Source organism: Rhamphochromis longiceps, linkage group LG15 (genome assembly GCF_057381845.1).
Source record: "Rhamphochromis longiceps isolate RC_006_pf linkage group LG15, R_longiceps_female_GT1.1, whole genome shotgun sequence".
Classification (NCBI taxonomy): Eukaryota; Metazoa; Chordata; class Actinopteri; order Cichliformes; family Cichlidae; genus Rhamphochromis; species Rhamphochromis longiceps.
Genome location: NC_140571.1, coordinates 11,802,232 through 11,828,403, shown reverse-complemented (window position 1 = coordinate 11,828,403; position 26,172 = coordinate 11,802,232). Strand labels below are relative to the sequence as shown.

General features: G+C 39.8%; 1 protein-coding gene across 8 annotated transcripts in view; it reads left to right on the top strand.

The window, feature by feature from the left end:
* Positions 1-25,495, top strand: part of adgb (androglobin) — a 37,381-nt gene extending 11,886 nt beyond the window's left edge. For 6 of the 8 annotated variants that reach the window (XM_085382779.1, XM_085382778.1, XM_085382777.1 and 3 more), the window contains 27 exons: positions 54-130; positions 1,835-2,009; positions 2,432-2,525; positions 2,994-3,144; positions 5,411-5,453; positions 6,359-6,473; positions 6,581-6,644; positions 6,778-6,873; positions 7,279-7,390; positions 7,593-7,731; positions 9,454-9,568; positions 10,485-10,652; positions 11,590-11,719; positions 12,089-12,223; positions 14,068-14,161; positions 14,824-14,955; positions 15,117-15,270; positions 15,454-15,641; positions 15,746-15,912; positions 16,766-16,893; positions 18,281-18,392; positions 20,366-20,499; positions 21,327-21,482; positions 21,625-21,703; positions 21,790-21,892; positions 24,555-24,738; positions 24,876-25,495. In XM_085382779.1, the coding sequence (XP_085238905.1) occupies positions 54-130; positions 1,835-2,009; positions 2,432-2,525; positions 2,994-3,144; positions 5,411-5,453; positions 6,359-6,473; positions 6,581-6,644; positions 6,778-6,873; positions 7,279-7,390; positions 7,593-7,731; positions 9,454-9,568; positions 10,485-10,652; positions 11,590-11,719; positions 12,089-12,223; positions 14,068-14,161; positions 14,824-14,955; positions 15,117-15,270; positions 15,454-15,641; positions 15,746-15,912; positions 16,766-16,893; positions 18,281-18,392; positions 20,366-20,499; positions 21,327-21,482; positions 21,625-21,703; positions 21,790-21,892; positions 24,555-24,738; positions 24,876-25,082 (3,452 nt within the window). In that variant the 3' untranslated portion in view covers positions 25,083-25,495. The remainder of the gene's footprint in view (positions 1-53; positions 131-1,834; positions 2,010-2,431; positions 2,526-2,993; positions 3,145-5,410; positions 5,454-6,358; positions 6,474-6,580; positions 6,645-6,777; positions 6,874-7,278; positions 7,391-7,592; positions 7,732-9,453; positions 9,569-10,484; positions 10,653-11,589; positions 11,720-12,088; positions 12,224-14,067; positions 14,162-14,823; positions 14,956-15,116; positions 15,271-15,453; positions 15,642-15,745; positions 15,913-16,765; positions 16,894-18,280; positions 18,393-20,365; positions 20,500-21,326; positions 21,483-21,624; positions 21,704-21,789; positions 21,893-24,554; positions 24,739-24,875) is intronic. The other 2 variants (XM_085382775.1, XM_085382776.1) reach the window with 2 other exon arrangements.
* Positions 25,496-26,172: the final 677 nt, after the last annotated feature.

The following is a 26,172-nucleotide window of genomic DNA, read 5'->3' as shown; positions in this document are numbered from 1 at the left end:
ATGACAATGCAGTTTAACTGTACCTGTTATTCTTCATTGCGTGTGTTTCTCAGCAGACCCTGACATAGTGGTTTGTGCTGCCTGCTACCCTTTTCAACTACATAACGGTTCCTTTGGGTTTCGCCAAATGGTATGTCTTTTTAATATTCCTCCTAAAATGTTGACCACGTATATATGTTGACTCATAATGTGCAATTTTTAGTCTTCAGACTTTTGGAACTATGAAATTTCGATTTCACTTGCTAGAGATTGTAGTTAGGTATTTAGTGCAAATTTGCGAGGATACAAATTCACATTTTGATGTAACTGTAACATGCACATCGTGACAGGTTTAAAGTATATATACACAAATTTTATGTAATGATTTCATATACTGTACTGTGTCTTGAGTCAAGACTCATTTCTTTATATTTATTTAACTGTAATTTTCTAAAGGCTCCTGAGAAATAGTTCTGCAGGCTCTCCAAAGGTTTTTTGTATGTTAACCCACTTAACATGTAACTATGAATCATCCAAGCATTAATAAAATCACCTAATTCACAGAATGAACCAGTGTTGTATCCACACAACTTAGCAAAGAACCAGTTTCAAATGGTATCTTTAGGCACTTTGTTACAAGTGGTCTGTTACAAAAACACATAATTTGTTCCCATTTCCTGAGCTTAATCTTTGAAAAATGTGAATGATAACAGAGTTTGACAGGCATAAAACAAATAAATAAAAAATCTGACATATTTCAGCATAATTAGCAGTTTATCCTTAAAAAAATCTGAGGCCTGAAAAATGTTTATAGCAAATGAACAGTATCTGAAAGTCTTGTGCTTAAGTAATATCCAGCAAAGATCTGGCACAGGACCTGAGAGACACACTAGACCCTTTACTTGAGCCATCTACTGTTCGTTGAAAGCTCATCAGAAATGGTCTCGGTGGAAAGCTGGCTGTCAAGAAGCCATTCTCTAGAAAGGGAAACAGCACAAAGGGCTGAGGTATGCCAAATTACACAAGAACTGGACTGAAATTCAGTAGCAACAGGTCTGATGGAAAATTTCCAAGTTTTACATTTTTGATTTAAAATGCCACCAGTATGTATGGTGGGGTTCATGACAGTGAGTGTCTACAGTTATCTGTAAAACATACTGACACACTGGAGTCTCTGTCATGGTTTGGGCCAGTTGTGTCGGAGATCTTTTCAAAATTGATGGTAAATGGACTGGTGCTTATATAGCTCATTGGCAGGGGTTCCAATTGTCAACAGGACAGTAATCACAAGCACACTGCCACTGCAGTAATTATACCTGGGTGGAAAAACACACAATGAAACTCAGTCAGGGATTGGCCTCCCCAGAGCCTGTACCTCCACATTATTGAAGCAGTGTGGGATCATCTTGACAGAGAAAGGAGCAAAACACATGCAAAGAAGAGCTTTAAACGTCCTTCAAGAAGCCTGGAGAACTATTCCTGAAAAGAAATTTTTCCCAAGAGAGTTCAGGCTATGATGTTTAAAAAAGTGATCATACCAAATATTGACTTTAAAGCTCATTAGAATTGTGCAATTGCTGTTTTTGCCTTACATACTGTATTTTCATGTATTTTGGCAGATGTGTCTGAACTTATTGCCTGAATGATTCTGTCCTCCATGCTAATATGTCGCTATGTTTTTAAACTAACACCTTAGATAATCACACAATATTGTTAAAATGCAGTGGGTGTTAAAGATTAAAAAAACCTAAACCTGATTGGAGAACAGTTTCTAATTATCTGCCAGAGTATTTTTTAAATATTAATGGTTGACTCCTGCATGCATGATTTCTGTGTATGTGTGTCGGTTATGCAGGCTAATTCCTCTGAATTTCTACGTCGTTATGGCCTCTCCTTGCTACACAGCCATGCTGTCCTGTTGACTCGTACCCGCGCATGCCCGCTAGAGTCACCACCCAAACCTCCACCTGTGCCCCGTTGGAAACTCATCCGTCAGCCCAAGGAGCTCTTGGTCACTGCTGAACCAAAGAGTAAGTTAGAGGAAGATTGAAACAGGAAATGAAAGATGTTAAAATTAAGTTTGGAAAAAAGGCGGTGAAGGAGAATCAGGAGGAGTATGCAGGGGAGGATATCAAACAAATAGAAAAGCACAAATTATGCGATAGCGTGTAGGTGAATGTCATAAATAAATATGACTCCAACGAAAAGTGAGTGTTAATGCAGGAGATTTAGAACCTGCACTAGAGAGGGCATGCAGCACCGCATGCTGAAATGAAAATAGGAGTAGGGCAGCTACATTATTTCAGTTTTGAAAATAGCTGCTGGCTCAGGCATATCTGACATCAGCTGATCTCTGAGTGAAAAACAGAAAATGAAGTAAAAAGAGTCCGAGTGTGAAAAATCGGTGCTGGCATGATATGTAAAGGTTTTTTTTCTCTCCCTTTTTTTGTAGAGATCCCTTTGTCAAAACCAGAGCAGTTCATTGAGGTTGCCAGCCCTTTTCTCTCCTACCGTACCAGGAGCAGCGGGGGCTCAGTTCCAGAGCCGTGCGTACACTGAAACTGATAAATTTATAAATAACATTTTCTTCTCTCCTTTCTGATGTCTTTCAGTAGTCTATAGGTAACCTGAGCCTGACCTCTTTATAGAAAAAGGAAAGCATGATAACAGCTTCCATATGGAGGTCAACAAAGTACATCACCATTATCATAATACACCATTATCACCTGTTTTTTTTTACGATCTTACTTAACCACCATCTCGACTCTCTGTTATGAATGCATTCGTAGTAATTGAGAAATGTGAACTATGGGAATTTTGCTTTTGTGTTTTACAACCCACAGTGGAGTAAAGATTAGAGATTTGCTCCTTTTGCTACCGTAATACTATATATTTTTGTATCAACAAAGAAAAATGGCAGATTATAGAATGCAATGAGATCTGTGCATGGTATGATTATGATATGTTACATTTGCACACAACTTGGTGCTTGAATACGTGTCTTTATGTGTCAGAGAGACCAAGCAAAACACTCCCAGGAAGTGTTCCCACAGATCCCCTCTGGTCTCCATTACTGAGGAAGAGGAGACTGAATGTCAAGAAGGCCTTGAGCTTGACGCGGCTGAATGCACCACTAACTCACCAAACTGCACTGACAAAATGGAGGTATATAGCATTATGGTCCACGAGGGCGAAATATTTTCAGATTTCACAAATATTTGCAAACAAAGCATCGTTGTAGAACCGCTGTTATCCCTCAAATAGAATTTAAGCATCTGTGACCTGTTGGAATGCCAAAAAAGGAATGAATGAAGACATTATTTTATTTCTGCAAAAAGATTTGTTGCCCTTTGTCATGTCTTCATTTCATTGCTTTCCTGTTGCCTCACTCGTCTCTCTGCCCTGCATGTATGCGGTCAAAGGCTATTCAGAGTAGTTCTGTGTGTCAGTGACAACACGGCTGCCATCCCCCAGTCTCAAAGTCACTTCTGTTGTCTCCCAGCCAGGCCACTACTGACCAGGGGCACATCTGCACTAAAGAGAGAACCAGCTAGAAAAGGGAAATAACAGGGGGTGGGGATTCATTGTAGCAGACACATGCAGACAAAGAGAAGAGGGCAGAAACAAAGATAACAAAGACTAAAAAAAAGGGTGGACAACTCTATTGTTCAATTAAAATTTTTTTTAGGGGAACTAAAAAAAATAAGAAAATATAAACAGAGTCACATTTGCACTGAAATAGATGAAAGCGGGGCAAGAAACTGGGAAGCGGGGAAGAGAGAATCTCTGGTGTGTGGTGGTGGTGAGCTGAATGCGTGGGTTTCATGCAGGGAGAGGTCATGTACTGTGCTGATGAAAAAAGCAGCGCAATTAGATGATGAGCCATCAGTGTCTGCGTCTCCTGGGGGCTTCATTATTACACTTCACTCCTAGCATAGGGGAAAAAATAGAGTTCATATTAATCGCCCTCTTGTGTAACTGTGACCAGTTATAGAGCGGTTAGGTTAGGGCAGTGTGGACATGCTAATTTGATGTGTCGTTTGATGTGTGTGCAGGCGTGTGTGTGTGTGTGTCACATGGGCCACATTTATCTAAAGTGTGTGTTCCTGCTCTTGACAAGCACATGGCAGGGTCACGTGTTGACAGACTATAAATGACATGAGAGGGGTTTTTTCTTTTGGTTTTTTTTTTGATCCAGCTCTATATTTCTATGAGAGAAGAAGGTGCCTTCACATGATGTGCGTAATACCCTAAATGCCCCACTCTCTCAACCGTAGTGTGGGTTAGAGCATTATGTTTCAACTTCTAATATGAGTATGGTAGTCATTAAACAACCAAGCACCTGCATAGTTTCAGTTTGCATCACTAATTACAGTTTATCTCAGGGGGAGAATGTTAAATTAGTTAAGAGTACATTGGAAATGCTTTAATTTGTCTGTGCAAAAATAAAACGGTGGGGTGGCTTTTGATAATGCCATCTTTCTCCCATCATGACTGTGATTTCTTTTGTGGAAAATTGCTGAAAAGCCAAAAGCAGCAGCTAAACTCCTAGGAGCCCTGTGTGTAAATTAAAGTTAAAGTTTTATGCACACAAGACACGTTGACATACGCGCTGACATTTTTGCAGCAGGAAAGTGTTGCTATACAGTGATGAAGAGGAGGTCAAGTGTGCCTCCCAATCACAATGCCTCTTTCCGTCTGTCTGGGTCTCTGGGTACTTATTCAAATATGCGGTGACTCACATACAGAGACACACACACTCACTCTGACTCATCAGAGAGTCTTGGCAGGGGTTGCTTTGAAGTTACACGACATGAAGATATATAATTCTTCTTCGGAGCTGAGTAAACTGTTGGACGTTCACCAGAATTTTCCCAGAGGGGAGCATTGTTTGAAATACATTTAAAAAAAAAATTCTTTTAAGGAGGTGGGGAGGCTGGAGGAAAGTTGGAGCCAGCTGATATTGGTGTACTAATTCTTGCACTTCTCTTTGATAGCTCTAATGCTCTTTTAAAGACCGCAGCATCTTCCTTCTTGCTCACACCAAACATAATGCTACTTGAAGCATATGATAATAACTAATTAGCTATGTTTCTTTATTGTGCTGGCCAGATAAGCATGAAATCAGGACTGTTTAGTAAATCCCCTCTCAGAGAAGCAACACACTAAACAACATTATAACTCCTCATCTGTCACTGACAGTCGGGGTAAATTAGAGCTGGTATTCCCTGTTGGTGTTTTTAGCAGGGGGAGGGGCAGACCCTGTCACATTAAACCGTGTCTCAGTGTTGGGTGAGAATGGCCCAACACCACAGCTGGCATGGAATCACTAGAGGGTGGAGGCGTATCTCTGCCAGTGCTACTCTGTCAGCAACACACAGTTCATGCCTCTCTCACTTTCTCTTTTTTCACTCTCTCGTTGTCCCTTTAGGTTACTGCAGAGGACAAGAAGAACAGTGATGACATCTCCAATGGTAAAAGCTGTTCCTTTGCAACACCAGGCCCCTAATGCGAGCTGTCTTTGAATCCCAACATAAGATGGCTTTACCCGAGGTCAAATATTAGACTGCCACAAATAACAAATGCCCCTTATTTTCAGTTTTTTCTGGATTTTTTATGCAGTTGACATATGTTATGGAGGTCTTCATTACTGTTTGACTCGAACGGCATCCGTGCATCATAGTCCCAATTAATGTAATTAGACGTATTTTTATCTCTTGCCTCCAATCCAACCATCGTCCTCTCCGTGCTTGTAGCGGTTGGTCGAGACGTTTTGAAAAAGATAGGACTGAAATTATGCTTTGTGACAACCGGCCAATTCCCTGCCTCCTCTCTGCCCCCGTTTAGTTGCTTAGTAACACCTGCAGTTTGAGTTAACGGACCACCATTGCTCAACAGCAGAGACGGTGGCCCTCGCCACCTCAGCTTTCTGATCAGACTCTCGCTTTAAGTAGAGCTCGGGGGCAGACTGTTTGTATGTGTATGGGTGTGCATGTGTGTGTTTTTTGGGGATGTGTGCATATGTCTATGAGATGCATTGAGATAGTGGGAGTCGGTGAGTGGGAGTGAGGATGTGCATGTGCGCTTACACTGTGCCATTATGTGGGAGTTTGGCCAATTCGGCTCGCTGTGTTTAAGATAATGATTTGAGTCTAGGATAACTTGCTATGAGTCACAAAAGGAAAAGCGTTTAGTTACTGAATTTTGACAAAGAGGATATCAAGAATTTTACCCAGTGGCTCCACTTTCAGCTAGGTGTCTATATTCTACATGCATACTACGTTATACCAAATGACTAACACAAGAAAATGCATGTATATAAATGTATTATTACTCAGGAACGGTGCCACCTTATGTTCAATTTAAACTTTATTTGCAGATAGGCCCCAAACTGAAATCAAAGAGCCTGTAACTGAGGAATCCTACTATGCGACTAACAAGCCAGTCCTACAGAAGACCTGGGTTGACCTGGAGGACTTTGATAAATGCTTTCAGTGAGACACATATACATACATGCAGAAATAGGTTCTGATTAATATCATAATCGCTCATGCTAAAAAATAAAATAAAGTAAGCGGGGTTATTTGTATTCTAATTTCAGGACTCTCTTGGTGTTTCATAAGCCACAGACTTACCAGCATCATATTCAGAAATCACATTTTAAGGTACAGACTGTGCAAGTTCTATCTACGGGACTAAACTTTGGTTTTATTTTCCCACGTAACTGAATGTGCTTTGACATACAATTAGTAATTGTACGGGACATATTGTGATTAACTAAGCTGGTTTTATCTGCAGAATACTGTCCTCTCCAAAACAACAGTAGCCGTCAAATGCAGTGGATCATCCACACAGACACTTAGCTCCGGATCCCTTGCTGTAGCAAGCCCTGAAGTAAGCATGTAAACAACAGCAACACTCCAATATGCATACTAAGAATTGTCTCGACTTGTTATTCTGAAATTCATACTTTCTGACCCTTTTGGTCTCTGTCAGTCTTCCCCTCTCTTTGTCTCCTGCTTTGCCTTTCTCAGCAGCTGCTTTTTCTGACATTACTTAAGTCTTTGTCTCTGTATCTCTCATTTAGGTGCCAACTATGAAGCCTCCACCTGTTTTTTGTTTTTACTTCTGTTTATTTGAATCCCCCACTGCAACCATGCTCCCTTCTCTTCTCTGAATTTTCCTTCAACTGCTCCTCCACTAAGCCACCGTTCTATTAGTTTATCTTCCATGTCTCCCGACGGCTTTCTGCTCTTTCTCTCTTCCACTTGTCCTTCTCCGTGTTTGTGTTTCTTCCAGCAGTGTCCAGAGGTGAGAGGCACTTATTACCTGTGTGTGGACAGCCTGCAACCTTCCCAGATCCTCATCAGCTTCTCTTCTCTTCTTCTCTGGGGACATGCAGCTGAGGAGAGTAAGGGCTTATCAGTGCACAGACACAGACACACATACATGGAAACACAAACACTAACTTTCCTCGCAGGTACAAACCGTGCATCAAAGACATATTTAATCTACATTTTGGGTTATTTTTATTTTTATTTTGTGAAACCACTGTAATTTTGTTCCCTGCAGAGTGCCACCAGTGCATTTATTTTTTTACTCCACTTTCACAGAACAGGAAATGTCAGCAGCACGTAGGTCTGCAGTTCTCATCGCCATGCCACACTCCTGGACAAGTCTGCAGTCTCAGCTGCCAGTTCTCTCCATCAAGACCACCTCCACAAAGGCAGCTGTGTTAAACTTGCCCTCGGGGTAGGACAGCACTGATTTATATTAAGAACTGTAGAGTATTTTGATCAAAATGATAGTCTTAGATTAAATTTGCAGCAATGCCTTTGTAGTATCATCGTACTGTACTTATTATGCTCCATTGTTTCTTTTGCCTAGGATTTTGGTGATGCTATGATTTCCTAATAACACATTACACTCAACACACAATACTAAGTAAAAGCATTACAATTGTATCCATTCTAATCTCATCCTTATGTAGCTTTAAACCTTATCTTCTGACTTCATTGTCAAGTTATGTATTGAAACAAAAAATCAGCTGTTTTAGCATTTCTTAACACTTCAATTCTCCTCCTTCACATTTACTCTCATAATCCTAAATTACCCTAAGCGGTATGTAATTGTCATCACGGGAACTTGTTCTAATAATGGTGAATTTTTCCTTTTTTGTACAGCACCTGTGAGATCTTTTGACAAAGAAAAGAAAATGTTCATGTTTCACACTTGTTGGGATTTATACAGCTGAGCAAAGATCTGTTCTGCATAGCTGTAGAGCATCCTGCAGAGGGTACCCTGCAGAGGATATCTTGCCTACCTCAGATGCTCTGAAAAGCAGTAAAAAGCATCTGTCCTAGTCTCTATTATTGGGTGTGACTTGGCCTAGAAGCAGAGGGCCTAGTTTCTGGGGTCAGGTGCAGGTATGGAGGAGTGCAATTACCACTGAGCCATAATCACACACATAGCACTCAACTAACCATGCCCATAAACCTCATAGTATTAGCTCTCCAAGACATAATATCTGATCTTGCTTCTGGGCAGCAATCATTTTAAAGCTCTCTTTGTATGCCCATTTTCATATGTTAAACTTTATGGTCTCGCCATTCACATGCTGATCTGTGCTAATCTGTTAATGTTAAAGAGGTTTTTTTCCATTATAATCTTGTTTTTAAGTCTCTTTTGTCTCAGTTTCTGTTTTAGTTTCTTCTCACTGTCTTCTCTCCCATACGCCTTATCTTCTTTTGTCTCGCTCGCATTTATTTCCCTTTTGAATGTTTCCACAGTACTAGCCCAGCTCTGCCTCAGTGCTCATCCATCTAGTTAGGGCTGTAATGGCTAAATTATGTAAAGCTAATGGGGCCAAGAAAGTGGAGCTCCACTCTCTCATGCCTGACCAGGCCTTGTGAACTCAGTTTGGTATTTGGTGGAGAGGACATTAGGCTACTGCACATCTGACTGTCTGACCTAGTCAGTATTATTTGACAGGAACATAGCTCCTCTAATGCAAAAAAAAGAAAAGGAATTTCTCTTTGATTTTGTAGCTTCTGTTAACAACTGCATGAATTACAGGACCCACGTTTTTGCACCAGACCATCACATTGTAACTAGTTAATGAGTGCTATTCACGTTCTCTGTCAGTAGCTTTAATTGTTAAATACAGCAAAATGTAAATAAAAACAAAATGCAGAAACACATTTTTTTTGAAATGTGGTTGTAGGACAAAAATAGTTGGTGATTCTACACAAATAGTTTGATTTTCTTTTGATTTCTTTATCCTAGATAGTTTTATAGTTGAATCTAAGAAGGAAACGTCACTCTGTGGTTGAACTAATGGCAACACGTCAGGCCCGGTGTGGACAGACTGAAGGTCACAAGCCAAATAGGCTGGAAACCACAGGTTTTAGGAAAGTGCAATGAATGAGTGATTGCTTTCAGAATGCAAATTTTTTTTTGTGCTCTTCCCATCAGGCGGCATGTGCTGTGCATCCACATAAATGCAGCATTGGGTTACCATGTCCACCTCTGCAGCAAGACACCATTTATCTTTGGAGAAGAAGAAACCATCATGCCACACCTTACAAAGGTGCCTTTATTTATGACAATGATGGTAATTCCATTGTAGTAAATGGGTGGCTTTCTGAGCGGTGGCGCTCCTTTCAGAATATTATCCTGCAGCCGTATTCTGCCACATGCTGCTACTAAATAGATGCACATTCACATTTCTGATATAAGATTTGACATGTAAATGGCTTTCTTTCTTTCTTTCTTTCTTTCTTTCTTTCTTTCTTTCTTTCTTTCTTTCTTTCTTTCTTTCTTTCTTTCTTTCTTTCTTTCTTTCTTTCTTTTTTATCTCCAGGAAAATTTTCACAAAAATAGAAGTGATCGCTTTGATGATACAGTATATGTAAATAGAAAGGGTCAAAGGGGCGCATACTGACTAAGAAATATAAGGGGTGGTTAAACACATGGAGAAACTAGCCCTCATGGTGTTCAATTTAAGCACATCTGTCATGATATTTTGTGGTGAAATCACTGGAACAGAATAAAATAAAGGGAAACTAAAGAGAATATGTGCTTTTTATCCTACCTCATGACATTTTTTTTTTTTTTTTTAAAAGCAGAGCTTTTTGGAACATAGTGACAAAGAGGATAACATTGCCCTTGTTGCAATCTCCTCACTGTGGCATTTTGAAACTGGGCTTACTCCAGCTTCAATTTAAAAAATCACATCATGTTAGTGACTCTGCTCTCACACATTTTCTCTTACCTTTGTATAGCTGAATTTATATTTTTCATCTTTCTTTTGTCGATTGTGTAGCCTTAGCCCATCACTGTTTATGTGCATATAGCAAATGTTCTATAAGCAATTCTGATTTGATCACCATGGAAGTGCACCAGATTGTAGCATGATACACTGTCCTTGTTTACTTTCTGTCTGTGTAAACTCCCAACACTAAATAAAACTGAGATGCCTCCCAACTGTTCTTCTCTTTTAATAGGAAAGTGCCCATTTCACTGAGCAGGCCTCTTCCATCTTTAGGGCCCTGTCCAGATTGGTGGCTTCTTTTAGTGATAAGCAGCAGCAGCCAGCACTAAGAAAGGGTCTGGAAGAAACTCACTGTCCCAGAAACATCAGCACCACCCAGGAAAAATGGGAGCACTGCAAGGTAGTTTGCTCATAGGTACACACAGATTCTATGTAGAGTGCATAGCTCAGCATCCTTTATACCTTTGGCAAGTCATTGACAGTTGACAGCTGCTAAATCTATATGTTGAAAAATTCGTTTTACAGTTGTTAGGCCATGTCTTTAATTTAGATTAGATAAATTACATTGATTTATGACTTTGAATGACCAGAAACTTAATTTATTATTGAACAAATATGTTTGGCTGTTATAGAAAATTAGTGTTGCTTAATTGACATTGATTTACAATAGCTCTGAGGAATAATCATTTCTGACTGGTCAGAATTTCTGAATTGCCTCAATGGAGTCCATATTTATGCGACTGTGGTGTCTTTTACTTGGAACCGAATGCATTTTTCACAAGCCTTACAAAGATACCAATGGAAGAAAAGGTTTTCATTTAAAGAATTTAGGTAGTGGTAATGACTGATGTGGGGTCTAACAACCCTCCTACACATGAAAGGCTATTGGTCATAGGAGCTATGGATTCACATAGTTACAATTTTGCAAAATGTGCAACCACAACAAAATGACCGTACATCCTCTTTAATTTGGTCATTGCTGCTGTCTTTCCTCCTTGGCCTTGTGTTACACACACCCAAATGGTCACATTTGCTGATGATCAATTAATTAAGTCTATTTGATTAGCAGGTCCTGGCTGCTACCTACCCTCCTAATTCAAATGGAAGCAGTAAAGGTGTACTTGGTTTTTCACACACTCCTATATTTTAAATAAATGACACATTGTAATGACACATTGTAATATGCCATATATTGGTGTTCATCTCAGGTTGTATTTAGGTGATTTTAAGACCTGCTCAGGCTTGCTTGCTTGTTATGTCCTGGTATGTAAAACCTTAGAATTGACAGAAGGTGTGTTTTCTTTTTACCATGACTGCATGTGTTCTGGTGTTTGTAGGTGTTTAACTTGGCAGTTTACCACATGCTGCGTGAGGCTCTGGGGAGGAAGCTGAAAGCAGACGAGCAGTTTGCTGTACAAGCTCTCACTGCTGACCCTTCACTGTTCCCTGAAGAATACCCCCCTATATGTAGGTGCCACTTATTTGTTTGGAGATATTGTATGCTATCATGTTATATACATAACATTAGAAGCTCATAGATGTAATCAGTTGTGCTAAGCTTATAAAAGTCTGTATACCTAAATATATATACTAAATATATATACATATATATATATATATTTATATATGTGTACTAAACTCAGTAGCTTTAAACACTTTAGGGCACTGACTCATCCTAAGTAATTGTTCACATTAGAAATATCATAAGATTGCAACTACACATTAAATCAAAAGAATATTAATAAATGTGTCTTTGTTTACATGCAGTGTCGCTCTTTTCATTAATTCATATTCACCCACAATTTGCTGTTTTATGCCCTCATTCTGTTTGTTAAGTAAATGCAGATTTGGAGCCCCCAGAAATGTGGAGAGACAGGGAGCCAACAGACAGAGAGGTCAAGGCAGTGACCGTTCTGCAGGCTGGATTCAGAGGGCACTTAGTGCGCGAGATCCTTGATGCCTCAAAACCTGGTAAACAACTGAATGTACACGCGCACACACAGAGAATATAATATTTCAAGGAAAGTGGTGTGATTCAAAGCTCATCTTTCAAATCAATAATAAAAAAATACTGGCTTTTGAGTAGACAGCGCCAGTGAATACTTTATTTTCTGTGCTCTGTGAAGGAGAAGAGAGACACAGCAACTACAGCAATTTAAGTAAAAATAGAAAATGTGCAAAAAGACCCACAAAAACACAGGATGGCCTGTTTTTCATTCCTAGATTTATTATCCAAAAAACCCCTCACATACAAAACACCTGTTAGTTCTGCATTCACTGTATAATTTAGCCTGCTGGCGTACATCGAGCTCCTGAGCAGCAACGCAAATATGTATTGATGAGACTGCCACTCTTACTAATAAATCCTGACCGATGGAGGCTAACCACATCGGGGATACACAGACGAGAGGAAACATGCGCATCATATACATGTGCAAACAGCGTTCCTGCATCACTGACTGATGTTCATTAGTGACATCAACAGAAAGATAGGGAAGAGAAGACGGGGAAGCAGTGGACACTTTCTAGGAAAAATGAGAGATTACATAGAGACAGTGTTGTGCAGCTATTCCAGTCTGGCTTTGGAATAATATACTGTTTTAGTATCAGTGTTGCTTTTGAACAGTTTTCTGGTAAATTAGAAATTTCCCTCAGTTTTAGTGAAAATATTTGGATGTGTTTTTAGAGATAATGTAACAGTAATCGTCTTAATGTGAAGGTCCATCACTGTTTGTTGATTCCCAAGGAATCGCTGAAGGCGATGTACTGCACAGCCATCCTCTGTTTATTGCTGTGCCTTCTCCAGGCAACAACACATGACACTGTGACCCCTCTGAGTAACTTGTACATATGGGGGTATGGACAGTTTCATTAGTGTGGGGTTTGCCTAAAGCAGCACTGTAATACACCAGAAATGAGAGAGTGCCTAATTTCCCATGGCTTGAAAATGTAGCTTGAGCATCTCAGACATCTAAAATACCCACATCATTAGAGTCAGTCTGCCGGCATCTCGAAATTATTATGCTGGTGGTCGTGTGACATTAGTATGAGCACATGTACATGCACACACTGAACAGCTTGACTTTTTTATGAAATTGGCCTAACATAGTTAAGTTCTTTCAAATCAAAGCACAAAGTGCAGCCTTTAGAGTTCCACTCAGAGTGATACTGACTGTCTAACAGCACTTTAAAAAACCATTCACTCAAAACATGCCACAATGTCCACATTGCCCAGGATAGTACTTGTTAATGACATGGTCCCCTTCAAGCACCTCAGTAGTTCCCCGGTATTTATGCGCACTGCTTTTGCTTTATTTTCTTCCACTCTATTAGCTCCATTTGTAAATCTCATTTGCCAGTCTTACATTATGCTGGTCAGTTTGAAGTGCCACTTAGAAAAGAGAGCTGAGGGCAAGGATGTGTGGCGGGAAAAACTGGGGATACCTTTTGCCACATGTGAATATGTGAAAAAAAAAACAGCATTAAACAATCTCTTCTGAGCATTTCTGTGCACACGCACACATTTACTAATACATGCATACTTGCAAGTATGCAGGATTTCTTGTCAAAAATTGCGTTCTGTCAGAGGGCTTACCTCTCAGGTGAGATGAGTGTGAAAATTAAGTGTCAAGGTGAGAATAATCTTCTCCTATCAGCCTATCGCTGGATGAAGTAAAAATGCACTTTGCAATATCTGCTTCCCACTCTGAACTAGGTCAACTTCAATGATTTTTTCATGCGTTTGACAGCAACATGGGTTTTTCTTTCATCTTTAATGGAGGCTACTTTTCTGTGCGTGTGCTCATGTCGTTCAGGAACGAAGGAGAACCTCAATGCGTCCAGGATCCTTTCATCCGTGTGGTCGACAATTGAATGTGATGCACACAAACATGCAGCTTTCTTGCTGAGGTAAATGAACAACTGAGGTCTATCAAAGTGTATGACAGAGGTGACTAAGTAATAAAAATGTACTGACTGTGTGCGCTTACATGGTGAGTCTAGCAATCGTAGTGGGTTTTTTTGTCAACACAAATATTTGAAAGTATATGAAAGCGCTGCAAATGCGTTCCAGTGCCAATGCTGTGTATATTGCATGGCATGCGTTTAGCCTCTCTGTTGCACTGCATGTCCAGAATCTGCTCCCTCTCCTGGTTGTGGCAGCCTGTGGGGGACATGCAGGGAGCATTTTCCACATTGTGTTCCATCTTTTCCCAGTGGTACCATCTGCTGTTTATACTCTCCCCGTTCCAATCAGCTACCAGCGTCTGCCGAATGACCTGCTGCCTGGGGATGCATGTGTGTGTGCATGAGCAATAAAAGCTCGGTCAATGTGTGTACGGCGGATGAAGAGGTGGTTTTCTTAGCTGACATAAATAATCACTTAAGTCAAAGATCACACTGAAAAGCAAAGTGCATCCTGGTTCTTTCTTATGAAAGAGGCATAGATTGTTTTCTGGGACTTTGTAATGAATACTTAAATTAACTACTTAAATTAAAACTGTATTCATGACATAGTTTTTGCTTAAGCTGAAATTTCTAAATGTGCTCTGAACTTTCTGTTTCTTGCACAGGCATATCATCAACAATTCTAAGAGGAAAGCGGACCTCTACCCATGTCTACGAGATGAATCGACTAAAATCGCCTTTGCTGATTACACTGTCTCTCTTCCAGACACAGCCAACTCATGGGTCTTGGTCTTTAGGTCAGAGAACATTATAAACTCAGTGAAAGAGAATTCCTAGGCTGTCTTGGAAAACCCTGGTGGAAATGCATGATGTCCTCTTATAACCTTGCTACCTAGCCGTGCTAGATATATTATATATATTGATATATTATCGGCTTGATCTTTTTACTGGTTCACAGAGAGATTTTCCTGGTTTCTGAGGAGGTGCTGGTGATACCAAAGGTCTACTCTCCAATCCCTAATTGTCTCCTGCACGTCATAAATAATGACACAGGAGAGGAGGTAAACACGGTCTTCAACAGAGTAGCACCCCATGTCTATCAACCCAATAAGGTGTGTGGATATAACATGAATTTTTTGCGTGGTGCTTTTTTTGAACTTTTCTAGTATTATATATAGAAAAATCCTTTTAAAACTCTTTATTATAGTATTTGGTATTGATATTTTCTTTCCAATATACCTCCCTTCTAAAATAAAATTATAATTTTATGATGAACTTTCTATCCCCTGGCCCAGCTTGGTTATACCTTTGTAGCGGAAGCTATCACACCTGAATTACCCCCTTCTGGTGCAAAGTGGAGGATGTGCTTGATCGGCTCAAAGGAACCACTTCCAAAGCTGTCCCGCGACACCCCAGTTAGTGAATTCTCAGTAGAGGAATTACGGGATTATTACATTCCAAATAACAAAAATCTCATTTGTTGGTAAGAGAATTATATGGCATACAGTGTTGTTTTTTAATGTTAATAAAATGGAAAAAGCAGGGATGCTCTGAGAATTTAATGCTATAATGTGAAATGTTTTATAGTTACAGAGTACATGTAACAACAGACACTGTAGCAACCGTTCAGCTTCAGACTTCCCACCCAGATGTATTGATACGTCTATCCATTCTGGACCATGAGAAACAAGTAGCTGGCAAAACCGGGAAGGGCCATGTGGTGATTCCTGTTTTTTTCTTCCTGGTGAACAAAGGTGAGGTGTCATTGGGTGCAGTAACCAAAGCTTGTGATGATCTGTGTTTCATAATTTAACACTCGACATATGAAACCAATTTAACTGTCTCACAGTTTTACTGTTTCTTTCAGTAAATTTTTGTGACCGTAGTTGTTCAGTAGTTCTTGAAATTCCACCTTGCAGTTTTAATTGGTGAGAGCTACTGCAGTCTGCCAACAGCAAACCTGAATCTTTATTCTGCTTACAGTAACATTTGTAGTGTAGTGTAAGACAATCACACACAAGACACGTCAAATTTATGAGGAAGGTGGTATGCTACTAATGTTAAAACGGATTCAGCAGTCAACACTGCTAATATTAGGGTTTGGGGGGTTTTAAACATATGCTGCACTTAAAAAAAAAAAGAGGATTATCTTTCCTCCTACTCTTTTATTTCGTTTTTCTTTTCATCTTCTAGCTGTCCAACAATCCACAGCTGGCCAGCAACTTCTACAAAATCCTTCTTAAAAGAGTTCCATGTTCCTCCCGACCTTTTGAGTATGATTTTCGTTTTGCAGAAAACATTTTAAATGTGGCACTTTTTGTTCTCTCATATGCTGAGAGAAAGCTCTGCTGTTGTATGCTCATTTTAAAACCAAATTGTACACAAAACCGCCCTTGAACCACTTCGGAAAGCACGAGCAAGCGTTCTTAATGTGCTGGAACTCTACCTGTTATTCAGAGTTAATTTTAAATGTTAAAATAATAGGAGAAGAGCTTTAGAATTTTGCACTTATTTGGACCAGATGCTAGAGTGTTTATAAAATGTTTCCTAGTATATTTATTATTCTTGTCTTTTATCAGCATTAATAGATTTCTCTTTCTGTTACAGACACCGAAGAAAATAAACAGGAGCAGTCTCCTTCGGAGAACACTTTCCAGCAAAATGAAGGGGAAGACAGCGCAGTTAAAAAATCTATCTCCTCATCTGACCAGTACCAGCCTCCCACAGAGACTATGGTATCACTGACAACTGTCTGCGTGGTATCTGCTATTGCTCAAACACTTAACTATTCTCACTTTCATGGGCATCTCACTTTCCCTCTCTGTCTCTCTCACCCACGTGCTTGCTGCCTGTTGATATCATTTTTTTCTGCCAGATTACGCCTGTAAGCACACACACACACACACACACACACACACACACACACACACGCAAATTTAGTCTCACCCACACTCACATTCTCAGAGACACAATTTGACAAGAAGAGGAGAGTTGCAGAAACTGGAGGGGTGTTGTTTTTTTACTGTCTGACTTATCAGTGCTTGTCAGGGAGCCATGATTTGTGCATGATTTATGACTCACTGTAATGTCTGAAGACCCCCCATCTAACACACCTGTTGTCTTAGTTTAAGGGTTGCAAAAGCATATGTTATGCTCTGTAGGTGTGTATCATCACATATTCACATGCACAGGCATACAGTGGAAAATGAAAAATAGTTATTGTCATTCATTATTATTATTATTATTCATTCTTTTCTGTGGTGATTTTTTTTACAGTGATGCATCTGGTGAATAATAGTTGCTTTTCCTCAGCAAATACTCACAAATACACACAGCAAATTTTTACAAATACACACAGTTAATGCCGCAGTTAAAGCAGTGAATTAAGGCTACAAAAACATGTATTTTTACAGACCTGTTAAGACGTTCGCTTCGGATACGCCATGTGTGTTTTTAAATCTTTTTTTGGGAACACAGTGAGTCAGTAGCACTAAGACAGATAATGTCGGATGACACTGATAGCAGCTATTGATTAGAGCTTAGAGCAGATAAAGACTTAAAGCAGAGGGTGAGTGAATAGAGTGGCGTTGTTTGCCACAGGGACTCACAACACACACAATGATGCATCGTAATGGTGGAATAATTGTAAAGACTTGTGTAGGGTGAGTTGGGGGGGGACTCAAAGATATATGTAAGCGAATGGGAAAAAAATTAAATATATGCCACTTTTATTTTTTGTAGTGCTTTTTCTGTTTCTTTATACGCTTGATTTACTTCTTGGAATTTTGTCTGAATTCTGTCCTTTCTGTTCAGTGTGATGGACGTGGGTGTTACGTGAGATAACCTTGGCTAACCAGCCCTCTGCCTTCACTTAGTTTTTGTGGTGAACATGCACTTTAATTGTTTACCACAGCAGCAAAGTGGGTTCTAGGTCTTTTTTGTCTCCCTGTGTCATGAACACTGATGCAGATGTTTATAGTATATTGTCAGGTTGTGTTGGCTTTAGTTCATAGTTTTGATTCCTGCATAAATCATGTCGTATATGCCTTTTTTTGTATGTGTGTAATGCGTTATATTGTACTCTGATGCAGGTGTTTTACATTGTTCATCCATGTTTCACAGGTTCACAAGTACGTGGTGCAGGCAGAGGTGCTTTATAAGACTTGGAATCTGAGTGAATCCCAGTTGGCTTTTGCTTGTTCAGTCAAAGACTTGGAGAACAATGAGACAAGAGGTACATACTCAAGGCATTTACTATTACCACATCAGTTTCCAAGGGGGCAGCCAGGAAAGAAACCCTGTTTGCATCTTTTTCCTGGAAAACATACACATATGATTGGATTGTTCACTATAGTGCCATGAATCTTCTCACAGATAGGACTGTAATGGGCCATAAAGCAGTTCATTTTTATTATTCTATCAAAACTTTGTCAGCATTTAAGCACTTGGTTCTGAATGGATTTTCTACTAAGCCCTTAATGTTTGTTTTCGCACAGTTTATTTTGTGTTCAGTCTGAAATGTGAGTGATACTCAGTAGGCAGTGTCAGGGGCCAAGGCAGGCACAGTTTATTCTTTGCTTCCACTTGCCATGGGCCTGTAATCACAACTGTAATGAAAGCCAAATGAATGCAGCTGCTTTTGCAGATCATAGAGTGTGATTTCTTGTGCCCAGTGGTCGCTGGCTGTGGCAGTAATCCCGTCCTCTGCCACCAGCTCTTGGTTCTCTGCCTTTAATCATGCTATACAAATTGGATCAATTGAAAAATCACGTCTTTGAAATTGGTTGAAGCTTCTTAAAAAAAAATAAAAAATTGAAGGGGATAAAATAATCGCAGCATCTGTCGATGCTGATTTGAACGGGTTGCTGCATGGGGAGAGCGTGCATGAATGCCTGGAGAGGAAAGCAAGCTTGCTATCACCGAATTTCTGTTGTGTTTTCACCAGAGCTGATGCCAAGGTTCCCCGTACTTAACCATTCGGTTATTCCATTTGCATGATATGAAATCTACAGGTGACATGTGTGTTTGGGTGTGTGTGCGTGTCAGTGTGTAAAATGAACACTGTCATTTGAGACTGCCATAAATAGACAGTGTTTTTCTGTCTTTTTAAATGTCGTTTTTCCTGCATGTTAAGATTTTTTTTGCCAGTTTATGCTCACATTAGCCCACATATCTATCTATATGCCAGTGTCCATACAAAACCGTCTATGTTTTCCCTAAGCTTATGAAAATGGGTCAGTGGGATGTCAAATGAAGCAGGCTCTTGCCCCCTGGTGTCCTGGGAAATATCTCAGCAGGAAAGTGAATTAATTTCATCCAGTTTAACTCCGTCTCAGTGGTGAGCCTCTGCCCTTGATCATGCTCCCTGCATGCTACATGGATACGCACGCACTACATGGCACGCCAAGCCTCAAAACCTCTTTAACAAGCTGTTTAACAATCTGTAGTTAACACAAAAACTGCACTGCTTATGTTTTTGAATGCATGCACATTTTCACATATTTACCTAAAGTCCTACTGTTGGAGGAGTCAGCCTCAGTTCTTTGCACCGTTACCATGAGAACACACAACAGTCTTTTCTTACAATTTCTTCAAGCATGTCCAACTTAAATCAGTTTTCAGGATCCTTTTGGGATAAATTCCAACAGCACAGATTGATATTTACATCCAGTTTTAGCATTGATTTTTTTTTTTTTTATGTCTTGAGATAGGAGTAAGTCATTGAGTATTCACCAAAGCTCTTCAGGCAGAATGGCAGGGTGTCAGCTAAATGATGGATTATTACGCCTTTATATCAGAGAAGTGAGACTCATAGTTAATACTTCATCTAAGCTGGGGATTGAATCTGACTCAGTTTTTAAAGTGCAACAGTGCCATCTAGCATACATTCAGCCGCACAGCACCTTTGCTGTTTGTGTGGCAGTCCCCATCTTTAATTGTTTAAGTAGAATGTGAATATCTGATACTGTTGAATGTCTATAGACATGGCATGCATTCAAAACTGAAGCATTCTAACATTTCACATTAGAATTTTTTTTTAAAAATCTAAAATTTTAGCATTTCCCAATAAGGACATTAAATAACTTAAATCTAGATCTAATGTAAAGTGAACACCGTAGTTAAAGTATTTATGAAGCTAAATGCACAGCAGGTTTTCTGAAGACAACAGAAAATGTTAATGTTCTTAATCTCTGCTTCATAATGCAGTAAATAAGCTTGAGGATGTAAAGCGTTCATCTACCACTAGCACACCAAATCGTGATGGCCTCAAGTCTGATGCAACCAAAACCCAGCGCAAAACCAAAGGAGACAAGGGGAAGCCAGCTGTCGCTAATGAAACGGTAATGTATTACAACAGTATGGTACAGGAAAGACAAAACACCGCAACTCTGCAAGTCTGTCAACTGCACATAAGGAGTAGAAATATAAAAGCGCTTATAGAAAGGTATATGCATGCATTCACATGTATATACCCATGTTTATACAGTCACCCACTCAGATTGAAGGCCATGTTTACCTAAATGTATTTTTCACAGCGACTTTTAAGTTAAGAGAAGGTGCTAAGATATGTCACAGAGGTCTTGTTGTAGCTTGAGGAGTACAGGATGGAGGCATTTGTTTTGACAGTGTAGTTCACGTCTCTCCAAAGATGTTCATCCAGCTATGAAATGCTAGGCAATGCATATCAGGGTGAACCAAATCTCTGGCCTGCCTGTATACAGGATGTCTGAAACACATTCACCATTCATGATAACATAATCTGCATGGTGAGTGTGAATAATAGTCTCAGATAAGAACTTGGTTCATCAGTCAGAACCACTCAATAAACCTATGATCCACATAATAGCAGCATTTTGATCAAAGCTGTGCCACACATTAAATTCACACATTAAGCACGGTGACATTTAAACGTTTTTCTAATACTGACCTCCTTCGTTTTTCATTTAAAATTTGATGGTAAGTGCAACTTTAATGGAGAAAAGACACTAAGCGATCTCCAAATAAACTAAAAGTTATCTGTTGTGTAAAACAAAGGCAAAAAAACTAAGTTTGAAGTAGACATGCGCACTTTAGCAAACCGACCTTCCGCTCTAGTGTTTGTGTGTCTCAGCATGTGTTATTTTTTTTCTGTGGGTTCTTTGCACTCTGTGTGCAAATGTCTGTGCAGAGCCTTGACCTAACTAAACCAAACTGGATGCTACGTGTTGTCACGGACAACAGCAAAGCAAAAGGCATCGACGTTAAGAGAGACACAGAAAGAATAGACCAGATTAAAACCATTAAAAAAGCATGGGAAATGGCCGAGCCGGGACGCTCTGCCAAGGTAACCCTTTTAATTTAATATATTCTGTCTTCTTTTAGAATATATAATGTACTCTAATTTATTTATTTTTATGTATTTATTTAAGTGGGCTACACTGAAACATACGCTTCAGACAGAATGATTTACTATGTCTTGCTTTTAGGCTTTTCAGTCTCGTCTCCATTTTCTTAAACAAGTGCAGCAAAAAGAGTGTGGTGATGCTGCTACAGAGGAAAACAATGGTATGAATCTTTAAAAATGGAAACATATTTATGTGAACTCATATGGTTTATGGTAATGTGAGCTTGTCCTATTGGTACTTCTATAGATGCTTCAAGACCTGGTCAAGACATCTCTCAGAGTGCATCCAATCAGAAGTTGACTGACACCCCCTGCTCCTTTCCTCACATGGACTACAGTCACTTTACCAGGTTCTCCATTGCTATACTTTTCCGTCTCTGTCCCTTTTCACTCTTTCACTATCTATTTGATTGTTCAGCTTGTCCCAGCATGCAAGCTTAGACGATATAGATGGGAAATGACACACAGCCAACAAAGAAAGTTACATCATCTCATTGTATTTTAAAACAGATGCTTGCATTTTCCTCCCCCTGTTGAGGTCCTGTGGCTAATATGCAGGATGCAGTCTAGTTACCTAATGTAGATTTGTGGACCTGAATTAAGAGCTGGAAGGTTGGTGAATATGTCGGTGTTCTTGTTCTCAGGAACAGATTGGTTCATACAATATCTGCAGAACATTATTAGTAATTTCCTGTCTTTATGACCTTTGCTCTCATTGGTCCAGTGTGAACAGCAGTGTTACATTGTATACTTAACAGGGCCTGAAAGGGCAATGCAAGGACTTCAAGCTACAGCAGTGTGTGTAATGTATGGAGATAAGGTGGATGCTATTTAGTACGGCTACTGGCATAATGTTTTTTAAGCTGTACCTTTCATTTTTAAGAATGTAATGAAATTATTTACATAATAAGCATTATATTATTTTGCTGTTTATTTCTTCTTTATCCTTTTAAACTCTCCCTTCTCTGTCTGGGTTTATTCTGGGTACTTGGACTTCCCCCCATAGACCAAAGACATGCATCTCAGGTTAACTGGTGATTCTAAATTCTAACCCGCAGCCCTAAATAGGATAAATAGTTAGGAATATGGATGAATTGATAGCTTTGCACTTAATCATTCATATTCTAGTGTTTGATAGTAACTTGATTTGAGTGGGTACTTTGAACATCAGGGTGATTAGTACATGACACAGCAAAAACAGTAAGTAGTTTATTGTTTTGAAATCTCTAAACATTTGGATTTACAGGCTATTCATGCATTAAAAATATACACAAATGTAACATTTGTGAGCCTGCCATTCCTCCTCTTATATAGCTGACTTCAGTTTCTAACAGCACAGCTAAATGTGCCTCAGCCCTCAGAATGACAATACAGCAGCTCCACTACTGACATCAGTTACTGAAGGACTGATAGTAACAGTCACCGAGAGTTTTTACTGCAGCTACATTTTTGTTGTTGTTTATATTTTAGGTTCTGATTTCTATATTTTGAGGCTGGCATTATTGTGTGGGTTAATCTTTGGTTCTGATTTCTACTTTAATGTTACTCTGGTTTCCTTTAAAGGCTAGTTAGCATATTTTTCCTCCTTATATTCTGTGTTATTTAACCTTCCCTGTGTCCTTAACTTAGAATTTCGAGTTCTTCGTCATCTTCAGGGGTTTTATGTTTGGTTGATTTGTGCTTTTTGTGCCTTGTTCTTGTTCTTGTTGCATTTGAGTTCTAGTTACTGTTTATGGAGTCTGTTTGTGATTAGTGACTCTTAGTTATTTCCCGTTTTACTTTTCCCCCAACCTCATTGTCTTGATTGTGTACAACTGTGTCTAGCTTTCCTCAGCTGTCTTTCCTTGCCTGTTCTCCCCATGTGTATAAATAATTCTGTCTTCGTGTTAACTTCCCCGTGTGTTTTCTTTCTGTGATCTGCTGGGCTAATTTAGAGTTTGGGTTTCTAGTTTTCATTGTTAGTTTGAACTGTGAAACAAAGGCTTACCTTCTGTTTTATCCCTCTGCCTCCAGAGTATACATTTGGGTCCTTTAACCTGCAATTCATGACGATTACCAAGAGATTAATTTTTAAATATCTTTGATATCAATGCACATCTAGGATTACAAGCAACTATGAGTTTGCTGCCCATCTATGTGTACCCATCGTAAACAACTATTTGCACTTAATTTTGAGCATCAATAGGGAAAGGGCTTTTTGGTTTTCGTATAAGTCGCTTAGCAATTGACCAATCACATTTCACTTAACCTTGGTTGCATATAGATACATACTGTACAGTGTAAACTGATCGAGTATAGTTAGGAAACAGTTTCACCATAATCCCCCCCAAATTCCACGTTGAGCACCAAAGGTTAAGCCAACAGACTAGCCAACGGCTTTCCAAATTGGTCTATGTCCTGTGTGTGACTGTATTGTCAGAGTAAGAGTTTTAAAGGGAAGAATCTCCCTCCACAGTCCCCCCTGGGTTTCCCATTACTCTCCCTGACACCATCTCTTGTTCCCTCCCTCCATCTCTCCCTCTGTCCATCCCTCTCCAGGATAAATGAGATGATATTTGGGTCTTTTAATTAGAGAGCTATTTCAGGGACACTATGAGCTCGTTACTCCAATGAGATGTGCCCCTCTCCCATCACCTCTCCATCCTCTCCTGCTGTGAGCGTGCGCATGTGCGTGCCAACACGTGTGTCCAGCTAATGGTGGCTGTCGACACTGGCCTGCAATATGAGCAGAGAAAGAGATGTGTTAAGTTTATTAAAGGGTGTCAGGCACATCAAGATTCACACTTATGTACACACAGGCGTGTCTATATCCTCAGTTTCCCTCTCCAAAAATTTGTTTAACACCTGATCCTGACACAGTAGCTACAGTGCATGTAATGACACTGTGCTATAGTACAAAGTACTTGAACATATCTTCAGATTTCTATTCATTCTCATTAGATGGGTATACATTCATGTGACAGAAAAATGCTGTGCACACCGTATACATTTAGTTCTTGTGCATACATGTAGACACCAAAAGGATTCTCCAGTGGTGATGGACTCATACATAGAAGAGGCCCAGCAGAGGGAGCGCACTGAAAAGATCCAGACTTACCGGTTGGTCCGAGAGCATGTGTTGGAGTGCAGAAAACAGGAGGCGTTCAAAAGGAAGGAGCTAATGAAATGTCAGCTGGAGATGTATCAAAACATGCAGGTAAGGGACAGAGAGGGAGAAGAATGTAATGAAACAGAAAGAAATGAGCCACTGTGGCTATCAAAGTTAAAAGGAGTCAGCTGCCTTTCCCTCTAATTCTTTAACTACTTTCTCGCTGCCATTTCTCTTGTCTCCAGGCAGCCTTTGAGCAGCGCTGTAAGAACTTTCACAATACGTGCGAAGCATTTAATAGCCGTCATCGCGCAAGCATCAAAAAGGAACAAGAAGAGAAGGAGGCTCTGGAGGAGGCCCAGTCCGCAGCTCTGGAAAAACAAGCAGCCTTCACCTCTGCTTCCGCACAGCCACCCAACAAGCAAGACAAGAAAGCTGGCAAGAAGAAATGATAGTCTTTAGCACCAACATCCAGTCTCAATTCTCCTCAGTAGACATCTCAGAAGTAGTCACACTGAATTATCGTCATTGTGTCCCAGCATTGTTTACGTGCGCCTTACGAAACAACATCAGATGGGAAGTTTATTTGTTCACGATTCAGTGCGTTCGCCTTTTCACTACACCTTTAACTTTGAAACAACTAGTTGCTCTAACTATAGTGTTTATTAAATGTTCTAGTTTGATAGTAGTTTAACAAAGATGTTCACACAATTATAATATTTAGATCATATCCCATGAGATATTTAATGTGTTCTTTACCTATACTGTTCATTAATAGCTATGAAAGCAGGATTTGTAGTTTTTATTCATTTGAATCTAAAGTGAATGTTCACTGTCCATGTTTTCTCTTTGCTCTACACAAGAATAAAACACGTTTCAAATTCTCTTGCTGAAACTGTAAAAATATTGCTGAGCTAACCTTAAAACTGAATTGGAGGTCTGAAGGATTTTTTTTTAATGGCAAAGCTAGTTTTTAGTTTAAGTTAAGATAAGATAACTCTTTATTGTCATTGCACAGTCATACATACAACGACACGATACGACACATCACAATGCAACACAAACAACACAACACAGTAACTTAACTTAGTAATAAAAAATGAAGAATAAGGCTTGTAAAAGCTGTCCTTGAGTCTGTTTGTCTGGGACCTCAGCAGCCTGAACCTCCTGCCAGACGGCAGCAGCTTAAACACCTGGTGTCCTGGGTGTGTACAGTCCTGTAGGATGCTGCGTGCCCTCTTGAGACAGCGAGTGCTGTACAGGTCCTTCAGGTCCATTTTTCTGAGGATTCTCAGAAAGTGGAGACGCTGTTGGGCCTTTTTTTAAAACCGCAGAGATTTTAGAGCTCCATTGGAGGTCTGTGTCTATGTGCACACCCAGAAACTTGAAACTGGACACCCTTTCCACACACTCCCCGTTGATGCTGACAGGCTACAGCTCGGACTTCCTCCTTCTGAAGTCGACTACCAGTTCTTTTGTCTTGGTGGTATTGAGGTCCAGGTTGTTGTCCACACACCAATCTGACAGCCTGTGAACTTCAGC